Source organism: Grus americana, chromosome 3 (assembly GCF_028858705.1).
Source record: "Grus americana isolate bGruAme1 chromosome 3, bGruAme1.mat, whole genome shotgun sequence".
In the NCBI taxonomy this organism is placed as follows: domain Eukaryota; kingdom Metazoa; phylum Chordata; class Aves; order Gruiformes; family Gruidae; genus Grus; species Grus americana.
Genome location: NC_072854.1, coordinates 82,131,171 through 82,153,346, shown reverse-complemented (window position 1 = coordinate 82,153,346; position 22,176 = coordinate 82,131,171). Strand labels below are relative to the sequence as shown.

General features: G+C 38.8%; 1 protein-coding gene across 9 annotated transcripts in view; it reads left to right on the top strand.

Annotated features, from left to right (window-relative positions):
- Positions 1–22,176, top strand: part of PCNX2 (pecanex 2) — a 155,243-nt gene that overhangs the window by 25,139 nt on the left and 107,928 nt on the right. For all 9 annotated transcript variants that reach the window (XR_008576269.1, XM_054819343.1, XM_054819345.1 and 6 more), the window contains 4 exons: positions 13,049–13,184; positions 16,341–16,483; positions 17,779–17,932; positions 18,025–18,057. Coding sequence is in view for 8 of the 9 variants with exons in the window: in XM_054819343.1 (XP_054675318.1) it covers positions 13,049–13,184; positions 16,341–16,483; positions 17,779–17,932; positions 18,025–18,057 (466 nt within the window). In the remaining variant the exon portion in view is untranslated. The remainder of the gene's footprint in view (positions 1–13,048; positions 13,185–16,340; positions 16,484–17,778; positions 17,933–18,024; positions 18,058–22,176) is intronic.

The window sequence follows — 22,176 nt, the reverse complement described above, 5'->3', positions numbered from 1 at the left end:
TTGAGTGAGAGGGTGAGAAGGGTCATTGTTAACAGTAAATATTGTTCTTCAAGTGTTTGGGTTTCAATGGAGACTTTTGAAAAGCTTGGGACCATACTAAGTACAGTGCTAGCATTGTAGATAGAATATATAGCATTATAGATAGAATTATGAGAGACCTAACAATAACGCTTTTAATAGTAGGTGAAGATTAAAAAAAATAAATAATTTGAGTTTATCTACAGCAGAAATGTTGTGTCTATCTTTGGCAAAATAAATAAAAGCCCAACCTGTTAGAGTTCAATTTTGACCTAAAATCAAACGTTTTACTTCGGGGCCATTTAACTCTTGCAACTCTCTTCGTTTCACCTTGCACAGGATACTTCCCTCCTCCCCCGTCATATAACTATGAACTTGAATCTGTCCTAAATTCAGAAATAGTTTACTGTCCCATGACGTTTATCAGTTAATCAGGTTTTTTATCAAAAGAAGAACAATCTTCCTTCTCATATAAGAAGTCCTTCTGAATTTGTCTTTGCTAGATACTTATGTGACATCTCTGTACTATGTTAGGTGCTGTTTTTTAGTGTGTGGTTTGCAGACCTCTAGGGATATCAATTATTTTAAGGAGTCTGCTGAATGTTATTAACCATAGCAAGTTCAGATATTCTTCGCAGCCATTTACATGCATTTAATTTCTAAAGATCAGCACCCTTGCTGGAAATCTCAGAGTACAGTGGCAGTTCAGACTGTGGAACAGAGCAAGGCAGCAGATGAGTGGGTTCCCAGGACTGTTTCTGTATGGGAGTCAACGGGAAGGCAGAACACAAGAGCTTTTCCAAGAACAGAGCAGCACGAAGGAAAGCACAAAGCAGGAGTTCATATGAAAAACAAGGAAAAAGGACAAGAAAGCATGAAGCGTACCCAAGTTGGTTTTTGCAAGGGCAGTTTGTAAGATGATTAGGTCAGAGAGATTAGGGAGGGCTGGCTGTTCAATGGGCAGTTCCTACCATCTGTGCATAGATTGAATGGTAGCATGGGAAGGAAGGGGTTTTTGTTTTTTTCTTCAGGTGCTTGCCATCAAGTAATTTTTGTATTTAGACAATATGGAACACTTACAGCCTATAGAAAATAGAAGGGCAAATCTTCTTCAAAGACAGTTTAGGAATGGGGCATCTTTCCTTCTCCCTTTCCCCATCCCCACCTGCAGGCCTGTACATCACTTATGTCAGGTTAGTTTCTTATCCATGGTTAAAGATAAGCTAAAGTTATTAACTAATGTTTTTTTTATTACAGAAGAAAAAGGCAAATAGAATAAAATAAAGCACAAGTAGTAATCAATGATCGCTTTAGTTATACAGTCTCTTCTGTATGTGTGCCTGTGGAGAGCTCTTGACAGAAATTATTCCCCTGAGAGGAATATCTCCTCTGATGGAGATGTTCATTGTGCAAGTAGTTCATACTGACAGGAGATGCCGCTGTTATGAAAGGATATTAGAAAAGAAATATGGAAAGCACCTCTGAGATGTCCTTAGCTTATTTCTCAGTGCATCAGAAAGTTACCTAAGGAGAAGACAATGACTCTGACAGTACTTCTTCATGAGTACTCAAGATGGTGCAGAAACAATAGTTTTAGGCTTGGTGTCTGAATCCATTAATCAGCCATTATATTTTATGAGGTCAAAGGATGCAGGAGAAAATTAATACCTGGACATAAGAGGTGGCATCCTCCTTGAATAGGAGGGATAAGTTTTTGATCTTGGGGAGCCTGGATTTCAGAATCTAGAATAAGCTTATGGAGAACAATAGATAGGCCTGCAGTAGACATGTATAAGCTCTTAAAACACTTTTCACCAATCATGCTTGCTTTATAGTATTAAGATTAAGGTGCTCCTAAAGGGGAAAATGTCAAACTGAGTTGAGCCAGTGGAGTAACTATGTGGGTGTGCATAGACTGTGCCTTGATGTGCTCCTCTACGAGGGGAAGTGGTCCAGGCCAAGGTGATGGCAAGAGGCCTCTTGCTTGGGGGATGTCGTTAGGGGAATCGGCAGATCGGAGACACTGGCATGCTTGGAGCTGTGGCACTTCTGGGTAATGCTGCAGCTCGTGAATGGGGAGGGAATTTTGATGGGGGAGGGTGTAACTTCTATCTGGTTTGTCAAGAATGATGTAATTGCCTTATGAATTGGCCATAGGTAAATACCTTTTAACTAACTTATGGAAAACTGGAGAAGGTACTTAAATATTACTCAAAAGAAGCCATTAGAGAAAGCCTTCAGGCAGACTAACTAATGTTTAATGATCTTAAATTCAAATTATATCTTGCTATTTCTGTCTATTGAGTCCTACTATTGTCTGCTCCAGTAGCGAAGTTTTAGCCAGTCTGACATTTCGCAGCAGATTATTAGGAACTGAAATTAAAGTAGCATTTCTCTGGCCTGTAAACATTTTATTTTATCTTCTTGGCATGGCTTCTGAAATCCATTTCTCACAAATAATGCAAAGTCTTAATGATGCCGTTCTGTCACAGAAGTGATGTTGTGTTACGGTTTTTTTCTGTTCTTTGCTTTTGTGAGCTTCCTGCCCTTCCTTTGCTTGTAAAGGGCTAGGTGGACAACAGTGGATTACAATGCGCCAAAGAAAGCAGATGTCCAGGTTTGAAGGAGTATGTGCTCTCTTCCTTCAGAAGCTCCTTAACATTGGAAGCAGTACTGTTTGAGGGAGTTGGCTGGATTCAGATATCAGTGGTCGTCACCTCTTTTTGGCTCTGCAGTGTTGTGAGATGATCTTTGGAGTATTCTCCAGTTTATTAATGTTAATATATATTCCACCAGATTCTTTGTTTTGTTTGTTTGTATTTTCAACAATAGTAGATATTACCTATACCTGTAGTCCTTGTCCTGGAAACTTTTGGAGCTTCTTAACTGTAGGATAAACAGTCTCTTATTAATAATTTCTAAAGTTATCCCTTAATTCTTCCAAAGGTTACTGAGAATTAGAATTGTTTCAAACTGTCTCCATATTTGTGTCTCTCCAAATTATCTCTCACCAGTCTAGCAGTCCAGCTTTTAAAATAATTAAAAACTTAAGTCAGCCAAGTTAAATTTAAAGGTGGTCTTCATGGTGTAATGATCACCAAAAAAAGGTAAATCCTTTTCCATCTTAACCCTCGCTTTGGCGGGTGATTCTTGTTACTGAGTTTCCCAAGTTATTTAAACACTGGCAGGTAGCTAATCAATTCCCCAATTATTGTCCATATAATTACCCCGACCTCACTTTTGTCTGTTATCTTGCCAGCAACACCTCTTGCCAGCAGTCCCTGTGGAATGGGTTCCCTGCTGAGCTAATTGCCTCTAAATTTGATGCTTCTATTACCTTGCCAACTTCACCTGGAGCTGTAAATGGCTTTGCGACAGGCTCTGACAAGACAGAAAGTGTAAACTGTATTCTCAGCTCATGGATTACGTTAGAAATTAGTTACAGAAAGGCCATTTGAATCTGTTTTGGAGTGAGAAATTGGAAATGGCTTTCTCATCCTGAAAAACATTCTTCTGCCCCATTACATTAAGTTCTTTACTAGCCTTTGTCTCTCTTACAGTGAATCCTTAATGTTTCTGTGCTGTGTGGTTTGGGTATGCGGCAGGCTTCTGAGAAGGCAGAGAGGGATGAGAAAAATCACATTTGTGTAAAATGGGTGCCTAGTATAAGTGTGAACAGCCTTTTTGCACAGTTAGTTTGACTTTTCACCAAATGGTCACTATGTTTAACATTTTATCTGTATAAAGCAGTTACGATTTCAAGTTAAAATTCTTCCCGTTAGATTGGTGATACAAAGTAAACCCCACAATCATTAACAATAACACATCCTTAAAAATACGAGGTGAAAGAATGTGCAAGTTAAAGAATCATTAGAGGTATATAGCTGTTTTCTGGGGTCAGGAGAAATAAATTGTAGTTAATAGATGTCTTATAAGGAGGTGTTACTCTGATACACCTTTTCTGGCTGCCACTCCATGACAGAAAGCAGACATTTCCTAGAAATTTGAATTTCTTTAATTAGCTTGAATGTCTCTTGTAATTAAATAAATGGATCAGTTTTGATAAGCACTCAAAAAGATCAATGTGAGCTATCATGTTCTCTAGCAATTACATGTAAAGTGGCTCATAAGTATCAGTGAAAGCATAAACCCCTAAAATGACTGTAATTGTAACAATAGGATTAATGATTTTTGCATGATTTGCATGATCTGTCTGCAGTAGAGAGGCTAATAGGGCCATAGGCATATATCAATGTCAATATATAAATTTAACAGCAATCATATATTCTGTGCATACTTCCTGCACCAGACTAATATATTTTTAAACATGTTTAACTACTCTTCTAAATGGGCTTTCTTTGCATACTGGGCTTCTTGCTTAGAAGGTCAAGCAACCTCTCTGTGTGTGTACATATATATATATTGAAGAAAAATGTGTCAGTATTCATGTTGGTAATGTAGCTTTCATCAACATGCGTTTGAGATACCGCCCTGTCTTTCTAACTGACTTGAGTATAAGAGATTGATCTGTAGGCATGTTATCCTTCCTGGTTTCACAGCTATGAAGAAAACTCTGTTCAGCTAATGTAAACTGTTTGTAGTTTCTTTTCCCAAGTATCAAGTATTAAAACAATATGCTGCCTGAATGTATACCCTATAAAATTTGAATATTTGATCACTGTTTTGGATTATGTGTGAGGCAATCATTTTTATAATTCAGTGATGAAGTCAGAACCCACTCCATATCTGCTTCTTTCACTTATGTTGTAAAAGACAGAAAAAGTAAGCTTACAGTAAATTGAGGGCACTAATATAACACACTTTACTATTTTGGTAGCTTCTATGTAGTTTTGCTCCTACCAAAGATGTATTTCAAATTTTACTGTGTGTAAAATTGTGTTAGTAATGAAAAGGAATAGTGTTTAGAAAAACCTTGAACACAACATCCAATATCAAAATATAATACTGTTAGGTATGAAGTTGCTAAATAACAGGCTATATTCACATGATAATCCTTGAAATGTTCTAATAGTTATACATTCAGATTATTCTTTCTGCTTTGCTGCTTCCCATAATTTTGCAAATATTCCCAATCAGGAATGAATTATCCAAGATTTTCATGGTACTGCCCGAAGCAGTTCACAGGCATAATAGCACGATGGCACTGTGAAACTCAAATGTTTTCCTCCCGAAGTTTTGCTGGTGATTTTTATTTCATCATAGCATTTTGCCAGCTAATGTGAACAAATTTAGTTTCAAGAAGGGTTGGACTTATTTCTAAAAAATAGTTTGCATTTTTCCCATGCTGTTTGGCTCAGACATATTGCAATCCATCTCTGACATGTTCATGGGTATTCAGGTCTGAGATGAGGTCAGATCATCAAATATGGCTGAAGAGCATGCCATTTAGGGTCATGCTAGATACTCAATAGTATTTATGGGTGTTTGAGCACTTTTCTCTGCATCTTTGCATTTGTTTCCACTTAAAGCACAGAGCTTGCTTTGTTGTGTGTGCAGGCACGTATATGCTGTGGTTAACTATGCTTCAAAAAATACAGGAGGTGGTCCACACACAAAATCCTGATGCAGCCATGTCCATACCAGCCTGGGAATGCTCTCTGGGTGTAGCTGAAAAGCTGAGATGTGCGTAGCTGAAGGAAACATTTTTTTTTGTTTTTTTGGGTGTGTGTTTGTTTGGGTTTGGTTTTTTTTTTTGGAGGTTTTTTTCTTATGTAGAAAAGAAGCTAAGGGCTACTTTTTGAGGATAGGCCAATTCTGTCTCTCAAATCAAGTATGAGATCTTCTAAAGCCAACTGGAGTTGTGCCCACACAAGCTGTGGAGGCATTTGACCATTTATATTTCTTTCAAGAAATACTCTGGGTTTTAGTGAATGCAATTTATAAGACTACTGCTTGTATTCTTGAGCCCATTTCCTCTTCTCCTGTCTTATAAACTCCTGAGAAGAAAACCATATTGAAACTCTCAATTCTGTGCAAGATGGTACCGTTATACACATGCAATGATTTTAAAGGGATAGAGTTGGTGTCTGTTCAGAACAATCCAAGTTTTTACCGACAGGGATTAAACTTTGTGATGCAAAAGCATTTGATTCATTCAAATGCATATATAGGTTTAAGTGCTGGACCTCTCGTTGCAGTTTATCACTTTGTGTGTCTGGCAACAGTCAGCAGTAGCTGTAAATTGCATCAGGAGGCTGCTGTGCTGCATATGTGTAATAGAAGCTGGAGTTTAAAAGAAATATGTTAAGATAGGTCACAGAAATGGATGTATGGTATGCAGCTGAAATATTTGAGAACTGGAGCAGAAGGAATGATTGCCCAGCTCTAGGAGAACAAAAAAAAAAAATCTTTCTATCTGCTGCAGATTCTCCTTCCTGCCTAAATGACACTTGGGCTTTCACTTGAAATCAATTGTGTATATACACCTAACTTGCTGTATATATTTAAAAAAAAAAAATTAGTCTAATTTGAGCCTTCTCCTGCTTTCTTGGTAATGTAGCTTTTTTATTTATGCATATAACTATTAAAATAGTATAATTTTATGTATGTATATAATTGTATTTATATGTGTTTTATTATTACACGTGGTTCATCCATACCAGTACAATTCATGCATTCATGTTGCACTTTGCATGTTCTGTCTGAGCAATTGCTCCTCTAAACTCCTGACATTTTTAGATGAGGCTCTGACACTCAAGCCAGGCTTCTCAGAAGCTATATTGTAGTTTGAGTCTAAAATGCTTTGCAGTACAGATAGAGAACTCCATTAAGAAAAAAAATTCTGCTTTTTTTTTTGTTTGTTTGGAGAATATATTTTTTTTCAGCAACAGCGGGGCCAAAGAAGTAGTTGCAGCAAAATAGTGACTAACAAGTACTAAGAAAATAATTTAAGTTACCTGCCAGTATAGCTGCGAAGTGCTAGTGTTTCTAGACCTGGGCAAAAGAGAGAACTTCAGATCAATGAGTTAACTTATTTGATTTACATTCATATCTGTGAATGAGCTACTTGAGTGCATTATACTGTATGAAAGTATGTGAATGTCTTAGCGGTGCTGTATGTCTGTTGTATAAATCCATTAATACTTTATGTTCACTGCTGGAAAATTCCCTGAACCTTTGAGGTTTATTCCTCATAGGAGAAAGTAGACCTATAAGTAGGTTGATTTATTTATTTATTTTTAGTGTTTCAAAGTGCCTTTTTAGAATGACAAAATACTGTATCATTAAATCATCTTTATATTTCTCAGCAAGATAATAACAAAGATGACCCACTCTTCTAGTAACAGACTGCTGATTTAAAGATTTCTTACAGCTGCTAGGCAAGTTGTGCAGCTGAGTCCATTTTGAAGCAGATATGACAAATATTATATAGTTCCTTTTGGGATTCAGTGATTTCAGATGAGCTGGTCATCTGAGCGTAGTGCTGCTTGAACGCGTAAATGAGCATGGCGCGCGTGCATGCGCCTGCTGAAAATGGTAATGTTTGAATTATAACGAAGCCATTAATTTTTCTGAAAAGTACTATTTGCAAAACTCAGTAGCATTTTCCTACAGGCTTGCTAGGGACTGGAGGAAACCCTTGTGTTAGCTTGGCCAGTTAAAATCCTTTCCTCTGTCTGTAGAGTCTTTCAGCCCTTCTTTCACTCTGTGAACGCAGAGCGGGGAAGCGAGTGCTTTTCACAGCGTGAGGCTCAGAGATTGGAGGCGGCCACGCTGCCACATGATGGCAGCAAAATCCTGCCCAGGACCAGGAGCTTCGGTAGTCCTTCAGCTCTTGGGACTGGCTGCTCCTCCCGCCCCTCGCCCTTTCGTAACGAGAGAGCTAAAACGGACGTTTTAAAGACTGTGGAGATAGTGGAGCCGTGGGTGCTGTTAACGCATTAATTCCAGTAAAGCTGCATCTTCTCAAAATGCATCCTCTAGTTTATTAGGTAGTCCATGCTGTTTGTTTTTAAAGTTGTTAGTGCATTTATCTTTGCTCTCAAATGTAATAGGCTTACAAATTATCAATTGACATGCTTGTTATCAAAATAAAAACACTTTGGAATACAGAGAGGTAAGGGTGTACCGAACGGATCCCATTCTTACAGCACCGAAGAAGGTGTGCCTAACCTCCTGCCTTCAGACTGCCTGCAGCGGTACGCGTAACCTGCTCCGCAAGGCTTTTCTGTCCATATGTAGTATCTGACTTAATGAACTTACTATGTACCACTACTCATTTTGTAGTCCATTGTAAAACTTTAACAGTCATCTTAGATCCTTTTCTGTCTGTTATGTCAGTAAATCAGTACATTCAGCTTTCCTATTCTGTAAACTGGGGCATTCTACCTTATTATTGTTAGGGGTGGTATTATTGCTGGTTAAAAAAAAATGCCAAAAATCTTCCTCAAATCCTGTTACATGAGTAGCAAAATGTGAACAATATTTAAGAGAGATTTCATTTTTAGATTGAGTTCCCCTCAGCAGTAACTGCTAAGGAAAGTTAAAATATGCATTCTGAATTAATTGTCTTCTTTATGAAACTGTTAATTTCTTGCCAAAAAAATGAAGACTGCCTTCTCTTTTTCATGTTTTTTCTATGTTTGTTATGATCGGGTTTGTTACATAGTTATCCAGTCTTAATGCTGCTCTCACTTTTGAATATTTCAATTGTCTTATGTGCTTTAAGTTGCTTTTTAGTTTAAGTCTTGCTATTTAGTAGTACAATTGGGAACTATAAATCATCTTCTGCTTAAAAAGGCAATATCCACAACTAGTGGATTTAGTCTCAGTTCTGAATTGTGCAATACTGTGGTCAGATGAATGCTGGCAGCTTTGTAGTGGAGACCTAATGAGCAATGAGTAGAGATGTAGCAAGAGGCCTGTGTGATGAGGTGTAAAAGCGATTGGGCCGTGAAATGGCAGGGAGGCCATTTTAGGCGAGAAGGATCAAAGCTGCTGAGGTGGTGGTAGGAAGACATCAGCAATGGCATGGAGTAGCGGAGGCACCATCGGGGGCTATGGGCTGTTGTCGATCCAATACTTCTAACACTTTGTGCCACAAAGTGACCGATTTGAAAAGGCATTTGGAGTTCCTGCTGTGTCATTAGCACCAGCTAGCTCTTGTACAGCCGGGTTACTCAGGTCTCAGTTCAACAAGTACTTTGAACGCACCTCGGACCGGTAACTGGGGAGTGATTGTCGGATGGATGTGCGGAAGGGGAGCTTCACAACTCTGAGCTTCGCTCTGGCTCATTATCAAACATGACAGCCATACCTGCTTTCACTTAAAAGTGGTGGTTTAGTGAGTATTAAAAATAGCTTTCAGCTGTATTATTGTCACTGTAGATACTTGTTACAAACTGTGAAGTTTTGTAGTGACCCAGACAGCTGCCTGAAGCAGTCTAGTAGGATCTTTCTCGTTTTAGGCACACAAGGACCAAGAGGAAAGTGCTTTGTTACTGTGACTGTTGTGATGTGGGTTACAAGGTTCCTTGTCCTTTCTCTTATATGCTGGTTAAAATGAAATTTAGCCAAGCCCTGCAAAACTACTTTATTAACTGGGAATTCTTAGTAAGTGTGTGGTGTGCCAGTATAATGAGCTTACCTTGAGAGGTGTTCAGACTCAAGGCTAGCTAATCCTTAACAAAGGGGATGACTTAGGGTGAGTTATATTTGAATGGCTTGGGTCAAATTGTCAGCGGTATAAGGCAACTGGCACAGAATAAGCAGAGAGGGAAAAGGAAGATTTTTCCAGTTCTATGTGATTATGCTAAAACATTTTCAGTGTTGTATGATTGCTCAACTAGCTTGTGTTTACTCAGTGTTCTTACAAAACTGAATTATGAGCCAGAAAAAAATTCCTGACTTTATAACCAGTTATCGGTAGAGGGTGCTATGTATCTTTTGCATTTGATCTGCATAGGTTGTATGTTTATCAAAGGTATTTTTAGTTAATTTATTATTATTCAAAATTTAGTTCAATTATACCTTTGCTTACATTAGCAGTGCAGTTTACTGTAGTAGATCTTGATAACATTAATTTGATTCTGCAAATGAACAGATTTTCTATTTAGCAAGATTCCAGGTTATACTGCGATCAGCTCTGTTATAATGATTTTTATGATTAGAGAGTGTTTGCTCCTATTTATATATGGTAATAAATTTATGGAATCTAGTTCATAGGCTTACAAAAACACAAACACCACCATCACATTTCTTACTGGTATTTGCTGTCAGTATTGATAACGATGTCATCAGACAAAACAGAGCTTCTAAGTAGCTGTGGGAGCGATTCAGCATTGGGGGGGGTAGCGAGTGAATATCAGAAGGAGATTGTGTGGAAAATAGGGATAAGGAGGGAAAACACTGCAAACACGAGCTGAGGGGTGCAGAAGACGAGGAAACAGTAAGAAGAGATACAGAGAGATGACGCTGATGAATGAAAGGCATAGGAGGCAGATGAAGGCTGAATGATGGCTCCTGGTTTCGGAATTGTTGCTTTGCTAGCTCTGCCTTCTCAACTTCTCTGCCCTAATGGCCTTTTCAGGCCTGTGAAGTTTTTGACTTTTTCCCACAGTCAGTGTCCCAGCTGCTTGCAGACTTTTCTGCCCGTTGCTGATAGGTGGAGCTATGAGTTTTTTACTGTAATCGGAAAACAGACTGTGGGCTCTCTTGGCTTTTTAGTTATTTTCAAGACTGGTGAGAGATGATTTGATCTCTTAAGTTTATTCTTGGAAGAACTCTTATGAGTAAAGGAATTTCGATTTCTGCGAACTGATAGAGCAGAGTACCAGGGGAATATCTTGGCCTATCTATCTGTCCTTCTGGCACTTCCATTCTTGGTAAACCTGGTCCAATCTAGAAATACTCTTGACTCTACTTGGCCTTTGTAGAAAGATAGCTAAAAATGCAGAAAGTTATTGGAGATTAACTTTTCATTCAGGAAGGCGTGAGCTGCCACTCTTCTGTTCCCCTCCAGTTGTGTTGGGTTGCCTTTTTTGGCAGGAATTCCCAGGGTACCCTGGGCTACACTTCTCTCTTTGCTGCTGTGAACAGGGAGTCCCAGGGTTGCACCCACAATGACAAGGAACAGGGCAGCTCATCCTGAGGAAACCAAGAAACAAACAAAATCCATTGCCTTCCTTCACGCTGGACAAGGTTGCCCTTGAGTAGGGAACTTCAGAGTATGCAAAAGGCATGTCTGTCCTCTGTAGTCCTTATCTGTGGGAATCTTCCTCCTGAGAGGCATGCCTCTAGCCTTCCTTCCCTTTCTGCCTGCCTAAATTTGTTGAGATCCAGGATCTTGCATCTGTTCCCATCCCTTCTGTACTCTTTTGTTACTGACTGCTGGCAAGGTGCTAAACAAGACCCACAAAGGAGATACATTCTTAAGAGGGCTGGGACATCAAGTGGGTTTCATTGGACCAGGTAAGTCCTTGTTTCCTAGTGCTGCCCAAAGGGAACACAACAGCTGTCCTGACTCTGGAGCAGATCGTGCTTCTGTCTGTAGCAGGAGGAGTGGGGGGGTGCAGGGGAAGCCATTAGGGTCAGGAATGTGGGGCATTCTCATTTCTACTCAGCTGATAGCTCTGCTGGAGTGGCAGGTGGTGAATATCAGATCTGGGATCCAAGCCTGATAGTAATCAAGGCCTTGAAAAAACTGAACTACCTGGCTCAGAGACCAGAGGCAGGATGGCTCCTCTGGTGACACCAGGCTGCTGGTGTTCCTGTTGGTCCAGGCAGAGCTAGCAAGTCCTGGAGGGGAGAAGGAGAAAGAGTGTGTATGTTTCAAGCTGTTGGTGTGGGCCTTCAGCCCTGCTTCTAAGTAATCCAGACATTAAACCTTATCCCAGCACAGCACCAGATGCTGCAGCTCCAGTTAACAGCCAGTTGTGTGCAGAACAGCCGTGAGGCTGTAACAAGGGTTACGTGACAGGCTTTGGGAATTGGTGCCCAAAAGCAAGGAAGGTTGAGTTCACTAACATTAATAAGGTGGCTTGGGGGCAAGCATAGGGTGTGCAAGATGAGAGTTTTATTCTCTGCCCTACCAGACTTCCTGACTGACTATAGGCAGATGGCTCTAGTTTCCTCCTGCTTGTCTTTCCTTTATGGAAAATAGGAAAAATAGGTATTGACTACCTTGCACGAGCACTGACGTGCTTTTACCTCGTGCAGATATGAAAGTAATAAGAGCCCAAGGCAGGCATCCAGAGGCAGGGGGGTAATGAGCTCAGAGCAGGGTGCCTGATGTGTAAACCCCATTTGGAAGATAATAAGCAAGAAGTATTCAAAATGGATCGTTTCCCCAAGTAACAATTATTTCATTTCAATATAGTTCTTGCTGAGACCATGTCATGGTAGCACACCAACAGGTATTGCTGCTGAAAGTGCAGATTTCCTCAAGTAAACTGTTTAAGTGCTGTATCTACAACATAAAGCAGCAAAAGGCGTGGGGAAGCATCTTGCTCAGGGCCCTCCCAGGGTGAGTTTACACTCAGTACAGGGGATATCTGAGCTAGCCTTATGTGAATTAGCTCAGTTATTGTTGTCATCTTGCTAGGGCAGAAGGAAGTTCTTGTAGCCTGAATTCTCAGTAGGGTAAACTAGTACTCACTGAATGCAGGTGAGGCCAGACTTGGTACCTAAGTGAGCTTGTTGGAAAGCTAATCCAGGATCTCCGCAGTTTTGCTCTGTAGATATACAGATCTTGACCTGAATTATTGTCAACGGACAGAAAAAGGCACTTATCAAATGTGATTCATTGTAGGTATTCATCTCAGGATGAGAATAATTACAATACAGAAGCATCTGTTTCTCTGTGCTGGATGTAGTACACCAAGTGTATCTAAATTTGGGTATTAACTGCTTTGTGGGCCTGGGCTAGGTTTCAGGTATGGAGGTGGAAGGCTCCATATCTTGTGAGCCATCCAGTAATGTAATTACAAGCTTCCTCCTGAACTGTTTCAGAACTACTAGGAAAATACTGCTTCTTAAAACAGTCTCTTTCCTTTCTGCCCTCTGTGCACAGTGAAATACACTTCAGCTCTTCTAGTACTACCACTTCAGAGAGCCAAGAACCATCTTCCGGGGATCAAGCAGCGAGCGCGCTTCAGCAGCAGCTCCTACTGATGGTGGCACGGAGGACCCTTTCAGAAAGCCCACGGGTACATTGTAATATCTCAGTTTCTAGCATTTTGATAAACTGCTTTATAAAAAATTGCTGCAGGCTTGTTCCTGAGACAGTTTTGTTGATTTTTCTATACTACTTTGCCTGGTATTGCTCATGTGGGAGAAGATGTATTTTATGTTGATGGATATAATTCAGCTGCTTTCTACTGACACCGAGTAGTCTCCTAGGGGAGTACGTAAAGACTCCATCACCTAAAAAGCTGATCTTCTATCTTTGCTCTTATTTCCTCTGAAAGAAAGAGAACACAGCTGTTACAATTTTTAGACACACCACCAGGTTTTAATAGTATGAATTGTTTATTCCAGATTCATTTGTTTTGTAAAACCTCAGTCTGCTTTCACTTTTCTGACTTGGGCAACCAGACTTCTGGATGTCTGTTGTGGAATGTCAGAGCCATCTCCTCAATGCAGTTGGTAAAAGGAAAAGGCCCTCAGAGTTCAGTTTATATGGTAATATGTGGACATACTTGAACTTTACAGTGTTTGGGGTCTGTGACCAATGGCTTAAGGCTGTAATCTGTTTTTGCAGTTCTTTTTATAATAACTTTAACCTTCTCTTTTCTTCCATGGCAAATTCTAGTTTGATATTTATGAATAACCTTAAAATGCCAGTTAATTATCTTTCATCTTAGATTTTGCACAGGAACTTCAAGCTAGAAGCAACTTGTATGAAAGAACTATTTTAAATTAAAAATCAAGAAATTGTCCTGAATTGTATATTTCAGATTTGGACAGAGACTTCCATCTAACAGCTCAGATGTTTTCCAGATATTTATAATCTTGTAAACTGCCTGTAAATTAGAGAACAATTATCATGCCTCCCCCCGCCCCTTCCAGGAAAACTGCACCATTAAGAAGTAAGGCATATTACTCAAGATCACATAGCAAGTTTGTACCAAGGCCAGGCAGTAATTTCAGAACTTCCTGGTTTCTGAGATTTTTTTTTATTAAACATGAAATTCTGAGCCTATGTAAGTCAGGAAAATTTTTGTCATTGATTTCACTGAACTTAGGGTTTCAGGCTGTCTCTGACACCATATAAATTTATGAAGTGAATTTTTATAAGCCTTTTTTTGATAGGAGGCACCATTTGACTTAGTGAGTTGCTCAGGGCTCATCAGAGAGTTTCCGAAACACAGATCAAAAAAATCTGACTCCAGTATTGCAAGCCTCGTGTAATGGACTTCATCCAGACGTTACAGTTCCTCAAGAACCAAAATGTTCACTTGTGGACTCAGTTAAGTACATGTTAAGCTGTTCTGAGGACCAAACAATCAGATCCCCAGGGGTTTTTAGTGGACTCTTTGTCATTGTTTTGATTTTTTTATTTAGCTATAGTGAACAATCTAGATTAGATGAGTGAAGCTAATGATTGCAGTTGATTGAGTTTCACATAACTTTCTGTTAGAAAATAGGACCCAAGAGAAACAAAACTGTACCAGTATTAGCAACAGTTAAATTTTAAAACATATTTTTTCTTTAAAAATGCTCCAACTCCATAATTAAGTGACTTCTTTTAAAAGTGGTAACAGAAATATTAAAATTTGGAGGACCTAAACTACTTTTAGATTTTAAAATCAGCATGGTGAAAGGATTGCAATCAGTCTCACAGCTTTAAAATTACCTGAAATTGTTAATAAATGAAAGAATACTGAACAGCCCAACATATCCTCTCGCATGTTTTGAATGCTCAGAAACACGAGTGAGTTACTGTCCTGTGCTGATAGCGGCTGAGCTACCCGGCACTGTGGCTGTGCACTAGTAGTCAATTGAAGGCAAGAGATAAAATACGTAAACTTGGAATTTCTTTTTCTGAAGCTTAAGCTAGCCTGTTCTACCTCACATTTGCCAGCAGACTGAGGATATCAGTGAGTCGGTACCCAGCTGACATGCAGCAATACATTAAGTTACATGTAAATTATGTGTAAAATTCCTTTTCCTGCAAAGTGAAGATTAGAAACTGTTTCAATAATCTGAGAGAAAATTTAACAACTCCTTTGTGCAAGTGGACAGGTTGTTTAAAAAACTGTTTTACTAATGGTTACAATTCAAGATGATGATCAATTACTTCACACAGAAATTCCCTTCTCTGACTAGGAAAGTTAATCTAATGCTAATAATTCTAATGTAAACATTGGCTAGAGTTCTATAATAGATATATTTATTATCTAACAGGAGGGCTGGTTTAGAAGGAGGTTGAAAACATATTACAGTGATTAGAAATCTCAAATTCTTCTTGAAAGAAAAATAAGTGATCCCCCCCCGCCTAAAATAAATTATCGGTGTACCTTGGAAAGAAATGACTACTTTGCAGAGGTTTCTTTGTTCTGTTGTCTAGCTTTTCAGGCTTGGCTGATGGTCTGTAGATAAGCCTCCCTCCCCACAAGTGTTGGTGAAGGAGTGCAGGTGTAGAGTTGGAGGAGATCTGAAATGCTGTAGTTCAAACAGACAAGAAGAAAAGGCCTTAGAATCTGACAAAAGCAATATTCTAAAGGATGGATTTATAATTGTGATGGTAAAATTAGAGACTCTTAAACTAGTGATGGTTATGCTGTTTGTGCTTGTTTTGCAATTTTTTTTTTTCCCCTCCCCTTGCTGTTCTTGAGGACGCACACCTGATGTGGTATTAGAAGCATCTCAGGAAAGATAAACAAAGCTGTGTTCTGGAAGGACAGTTGATAAGTTATGCCTCTAGGCCTTAAAGCCTACTTGATTTTTTAATTTTTTTTTTTGTTAAAACCAAGAATTTTTCCTATCACATGTGGCTTTGTGTTGTGCTGAAATTAGCCTGACGCATGGAAAAAAAATCTTCAAAAAGAAACTTTAGACCACCAGTGGATCAGGATTAAAAAATAATTATTTTTTAAATTAATATTTAGTATTTATGTTTAAAGCATATTATCACTGAGCTCCATGATTTATATAGCTTCTGTCCATCTGCAATAATTAAGCTGGTGTGATATTTTTGTTTCTAATTTCAAATGAAGAAAATAAATATGCTCCCACCATCCATTTTAGGAAAAAATCTGAAACTTCATGTAAATTTGGTCTTTTAAACACCTGTTTTGCTGGCAGCCATATGTCAATGTGAAAGAGTGTTTTGTGTATTTCTGGTTTGTTTGTTTTTAAAGCAACCCAGCCAGGACCCTGAGGATTCTTCATGTTCTTCAGCACAGCGGAAACTGAACAGGCAGTTTTACAGATTTATTATATTCCCTGGCAAATGGATTAAAGTCTGGTATGATCGTCTTACCTTGTTGGCATTGTTGGACAGGTAAGCTTTTTTTTTTTAATGCAACTCTATGTAATGTTACGGTGGGTGGCTCCACACATCCAGAGTAATGCAGACCACTAGAAAGGGAAAAAGTGAGCATTGTATTAGTGTCATGTATTCAGGTTGAGTAGATAGATGCTTTTTGTTTGTTTGTTTTATGTTGAAGAAAATGTTTTTCTTCAGAGTTGGTTTTGGTTGTCTTCAAACAGAGACTTTTATTCATGTGAGCACCAGGCCTGTAGAATAGTCTTTGACTCTCAGCTGTTGGATCCAATGGTTCTGATCTTTCTGATGAGGACATCAGATTTTTGTGCAAAAATATAGTAGAAGAAGAGTCCCAGAGTATTGTAAACCAAGTACTCCAATCTTTAAAAAAAAAAAAAAACAAACCAAAAATTAGAGTGATATTCAGGAGATCTTTCAGATGCTCCTTCAGTTCCAGTCCAGGTTTATTTGTTTAGAGAAAACTACTTGTCTTGACATCTCTCCCAGTTTCATTTGGCATCAACTCTTCAGGCATTGTCCTTTGCTATTAGACCTCACATGGTAATCTGCTGGACTGCTAGGAGCTTCAAACAAATTAGCCTCAGCCTACATACCTAATGGCTGCTGACTCTCCTGTGTCTGCTTTTGGGTGGGTGCTATGCCATATATATTAATATGGGCTCTACAGCAGAAATTAGATGAGTTTTACATGCTGCAGAAATTAGGCTATATAGTCAGGGAACTTAGGTCCAGAGCAGATACTTATCTGTGGTGCCTTATCTCTGTGTTTCAGTTGCATGGAAAGCATTTGCCGATAAACTCTTTTGTTATAGCTTGAATATTAACGTTGTTTATCTCAGCTTCCATGTTCCAATAGAACAGATAAAACAAATAAAACATCGGATGACAAATTTGGTCTTTCATCTAATCTTTGTTGTCAGTCATATATTTTTCATTAAATGAGTGTCTTATTTCCTCATTTAAAAATGTTTGGGTTTTGTTTTGTGTTTTTGGTTTTTTCAGTAAACATACACTTGCCTACATTCAAATCAGGTCTGCTGTGGAATTCTATTTGGGAAGTGAGATTGGAGGGTGCTGGACTTCAGTACATTTGCCTTTTTTCTATACGTTTTAGCTATCACAGTGGATAAGGGGTGAAGTACCATTAAACATAGAAATGTAGTTTTGGGAGCAAACCCTCAGATTCTGTAAATCCTGAACTGACAGTTCATACCAGCTGCAAATGGACCTGCCTTGCTCTGATGAATATATAAATATTTGTACTTTTCTTAACACTTATATTCACATAGGACAGAAGATATAAAGGAGAATGTATTTGCTGTCCTTCTAGTAGTTCTTGTTTCACTTCTTGGATTCCTGACTCTGAATCAAGGCTTCTGTAAAGACATTTGGGTTCTGTTGTTCTGCCTCGTGATGGCCAGCTGCCAGTATTCTCTCCTAAAGGTAGGACACAAGTTCATATCCAATTGCTGAATTCTAACTTCTACAAAGGCAAAATCCTGCAAGCAAACTTCTTTTTTCTGTTTTGTTTTTAGAGTGTTCAGCCTGATCCTGCTTCACCAATACATGTAAGTCTCAGCCAGTAGAATAAGTCTTTCTCCTTTATGTTCGCTTGTGTACTGTGAAACAGTTGGCTGTTCAGTGAAACACAGGTATAAGTAGCTTGTTGTTCTAGGTGATTTCTGAAAATGAGGAAGATGTTGTCTGTGATTTTGCGACTTTGTGCTACGTTTAATTAATTTTAAGCTAATTGAATTTATAGCTGCTATTAGAAAAGTGCTTTGTCTTTAAGCTAAAATGTGCAGTAAAAACAAATGCATCTGGACTAGTTTGCTGAAATTCAATGCTGTGGCATCAGACAAGCTTTTTCTTTGCTTTCCTTTAGAAACAGTGACTGAAAACAACAGAAGTTCCAGATTAGCACCTCAGTCATTGGTCATTTGGGGCTTTAAGTTTGGGGGTTTTTTTTTTGAGATAGGGGATTGATTTTCTTTTTTTTTTTTTTTTTTTTTTTTTTTTTTTTCATTTTTAAATCTGGTATTGCAGATGTATTTCTCAATAGTAGTATTAGCTCATCAAATGGCACAGGTGTTTTCCCTTTGTCATAACATGGTCACAGTTTCTGTGCTTGTGTCCTGAAGAAACGGCCAAATTGGTGGGTGAATGCAGGCTGTAAAGATATTTGCTGGTTGCTGTTTGTCTGTTGAGCATTATCTGAGAAACTGAGCTCTGAGAGTGGCAATCACCTTGCAAGGAACCAGTTCCTTACCCAAGTCTGTCTTCATTATAGAAGGACATCATATTATGGTTTAGGAGCCTCATCCTACAACTGCAACCTGACCCCTCCACCTGTCACAGTGTCTCTGTGTTCTTGATTTGTGGATCTTGGGAGACATTTCAGTGGTCACAAGGTCCCTTGCTTGCTTTTACACTGACTGATTAGTTGCTCACATTTCTTACTTAGCTCTTTGAATGTTTTTTAGGACCCCCTCTCTTCCCTCAGGGTTCAAAACCAGCATGTTGAAAACTGCAGGTCTGCTGGATTATTTCCCTTTGGCAGGGAGCAATTATTTTTGTTAGTTTAGAGGCTAGAAATACAGGCTGAACTTGAAATTGAGGTTATTTACAACTGTATGCTACACGTTTCACTGAGATGGATTTCAGAAAACTCTTAGTTTCTTTTCCATGCCAGTTATTATGGGGTGAACTTATGGTATTGTTTGGTTATAATGCATTCACAGGAAATACCTGTTTGCATACAAAGCAGGGAAGGCTAATAAACAGCAACTTACACATTGTAGGGTAATATTTTTCAGTACATTAAAGAAATAGTCCTACCTCAGTAAAAAGTTGGTGTTTTGGGGGACTAAAATAATGTTATTTGTCAGTTCAACTAGCACATGTCTAGACATAATAATGTGAACTGTAATCAAATAGTTTGCAATTATTCAGGCATTAGCAGTGTGTACATTTGTTGAAAGTGGGTGGCAAACAGTTTAATCAAAACTTCATTATAAACCTATCTAGCCCGTATTTTTTATAGTATTAAAGACAAAGTAGGTAATGAAGTTTAACTAGAACATTTTTTTTGTGCAGAATCCAGGTTTGCATTTCAGACTCCCACAATACCATTGCAAGTATTATTCAATATATTTTATTCTATGTGTCATGCAGCAGTGTAGCCAAGTAACAATAGGTGTATTCCCATCTTCCATATGTTTTCCTAGAATTTAGTTTATCAAGAACATTTTCTTGCAAACTTTTTGGTGCATCATATGAACTCCAATGGAAATAAAATTTAGAGAGTTTTTCCATGGAGGGTTTTAAAGGTGAGAGGCATTATAGGTCAAGTTAAAATAGAAGACTAGCTATTTCTACATTATATCTTTTTAACACAATAAGTGTTTGTAAAGGCTTGCTTTAGGCTAGTAAGTGCCACAAAAAATAAGACAACAAGAAGGCGAGAAAACATACTCCGTGTACTGTTTCATAATTCATGTGGCTGCATTAAAATTAAAGAGAATAACATCTCTTGATGTTAATGTAAGGATGCAGAACAGCAGAGGGATTAAAGAATGATCAGTACCAAGCCCATGAATGAAAATGCAGATGAGATTTTTTTCAGTGTGAAACAAACCATCGTGAGCCACAGATTTGCACACTGAATTAATTTCTATTCTTGGATCCATGAGTAGCTGTTATTGCCTTATGTTATCCATGCCTGCCAAGGAGGTTCCAAACTTCTTCCCTATCTCTCACATGCAGACTTTGTTACTGCTTGATGTGACTTTGTCATCTCTAGCCTATATCATTTTGAAAGACTCTGCTTTAAAATACCATCCATTGAATTCAGAAAGCACAGTGCTCTAGGGATGCAGAACTCTTTTGTTCTGAAGTCCTTCCGAGTGCCAGTGTATTCACTTCCTGGTGTTGAGGAAGAGCCTGCTGAGTAAACCCTATAAAGTCTGGTACAATTCTATTGGAGATAAGATTATTTCTTGCCCCCTCCATACCATGCTGTGACAGCCGGGGTCTCAGAGTTAACACTGTCTATTGTCTGTATGCTGTCATTGTGATGAGGCATGAGTTTCAGTATACAGAGAAGAACCTATCTAAGTCAGCCAATGTTTTGAATTTATATTAATTTCTACTCATTTTATTGAATTGTGATAATAGCTCTGTTTTGATCAGCTTTGGTGTTTAAGTGGCAACTACCCAGGTTCTATACCTAATGCTGGCTACCAGCGTTTACCATGGCTGCAGGTTTAGTAGTACTGCCTGCTATACAATGAGAGTCTGATTTTCCTGTCAGACCATGCTTTAGCCTTTCCATTTCTGGTCTGTTGGGAACTGGTGGCCTCTAGTTACTGTTCACATGGGGGTACATGGTTATGAGATGGTGAAATTCAGGAACAGCTTCCTCACTGGAGTGGCAGGGAGAAGAAAATAAAGTTCATCCCAAGTGTAAGTTGTATGAGTTTAACAGCAGAATATTAGGGGGGTGCCAATGACTGCAGGGTATTAAATTCAGAGATAGATGACATCCTTGTGTGCATTTCAAGGTTTTAGACAGGGGGCTTTGACTGCAGAGTTTCTTGATAATTGTTAGAGGCAGCATTGGGCAATAAAGGCTGTGTCTGTAGTAAATGGCTATAGAGAAGGATTGGGAGAGCTTGTCTGTAAGTCCTTCATAAAACACCTGTGTAGCTCAGGATCTAGCTCAGGTTTACAAAGGCATTTGAGCTCTGAAAGATAACAGTCATGCTTTTCATAAGATTTACAGAATCGCTTGCATAACTTCATTGTCTCGGTTCCATTACCTGCCAAAGCAGATAGCTAACTCAGCTGGGTAGCTACCACAGGCAGTTTCATAAATCCCATGAGGCACTTAAAGTATTTTTAATTTGTCCCTGTAAGCTTTTCTGTAGAACTGAGCATACACACTTTTCTTTTATGTAAAGCCTTCTGTCTTTTTCCTCTTGCATGTGTGCACACACAAACAGAAAAATCATGAGATCTTTCTGAAATATCCCCATCAACGTGCTTTGCAGTCAAAAGTGCTATTTTACTAAATGGAAACGTTTGTGAAATCATTCATTTCACTTGTGAAAATCCATATTTTTATCAAAATGAGATGCACCAATGCTGTGTTTGTAGGATGTGAGTATGTTTCTGAAACATATTCATGAGAAACATCAGCCTGAAAGTCAGTGACACTTTTTGGCAGACTTAAAGGAAAGAAGGAGTTTTCACTGAAACTTTTATCAGTGGAGAAAAAAAGATTGTTCAACAAATTAGATGTAAAATATAAAAGAAATCCTGCTTCATTATTTAAATTCTTCTGAAGGAGGATGCAGAGCAGAGTAGTTTCACCAAGATGAAATTGGATTTGTATGTAAAAATTTGGTGGGTTTGTCTGGTAGAACAAAATGAGCCCTTAATATCTAAAGGATATTAAGGGCTGAGGAGAAGGACTTGGGGGTATTGATTGATGAGAAGCTCAACATGAGCCGGCAGTGTTTGCTTGCAGCCCTGAAAGCCAACCGTGTCCTGGGCTGCATCAAGATGTGTGACCAGCAGGTCGAGGGAGGTGATCCTGCCCCTCTACTCGGCTCTTGTGAGACCCCACCTGGAGTACTGCATCCAGCTCTGGGCGCCCCAGTACAGGAGAGACATGGAGCTGTTGG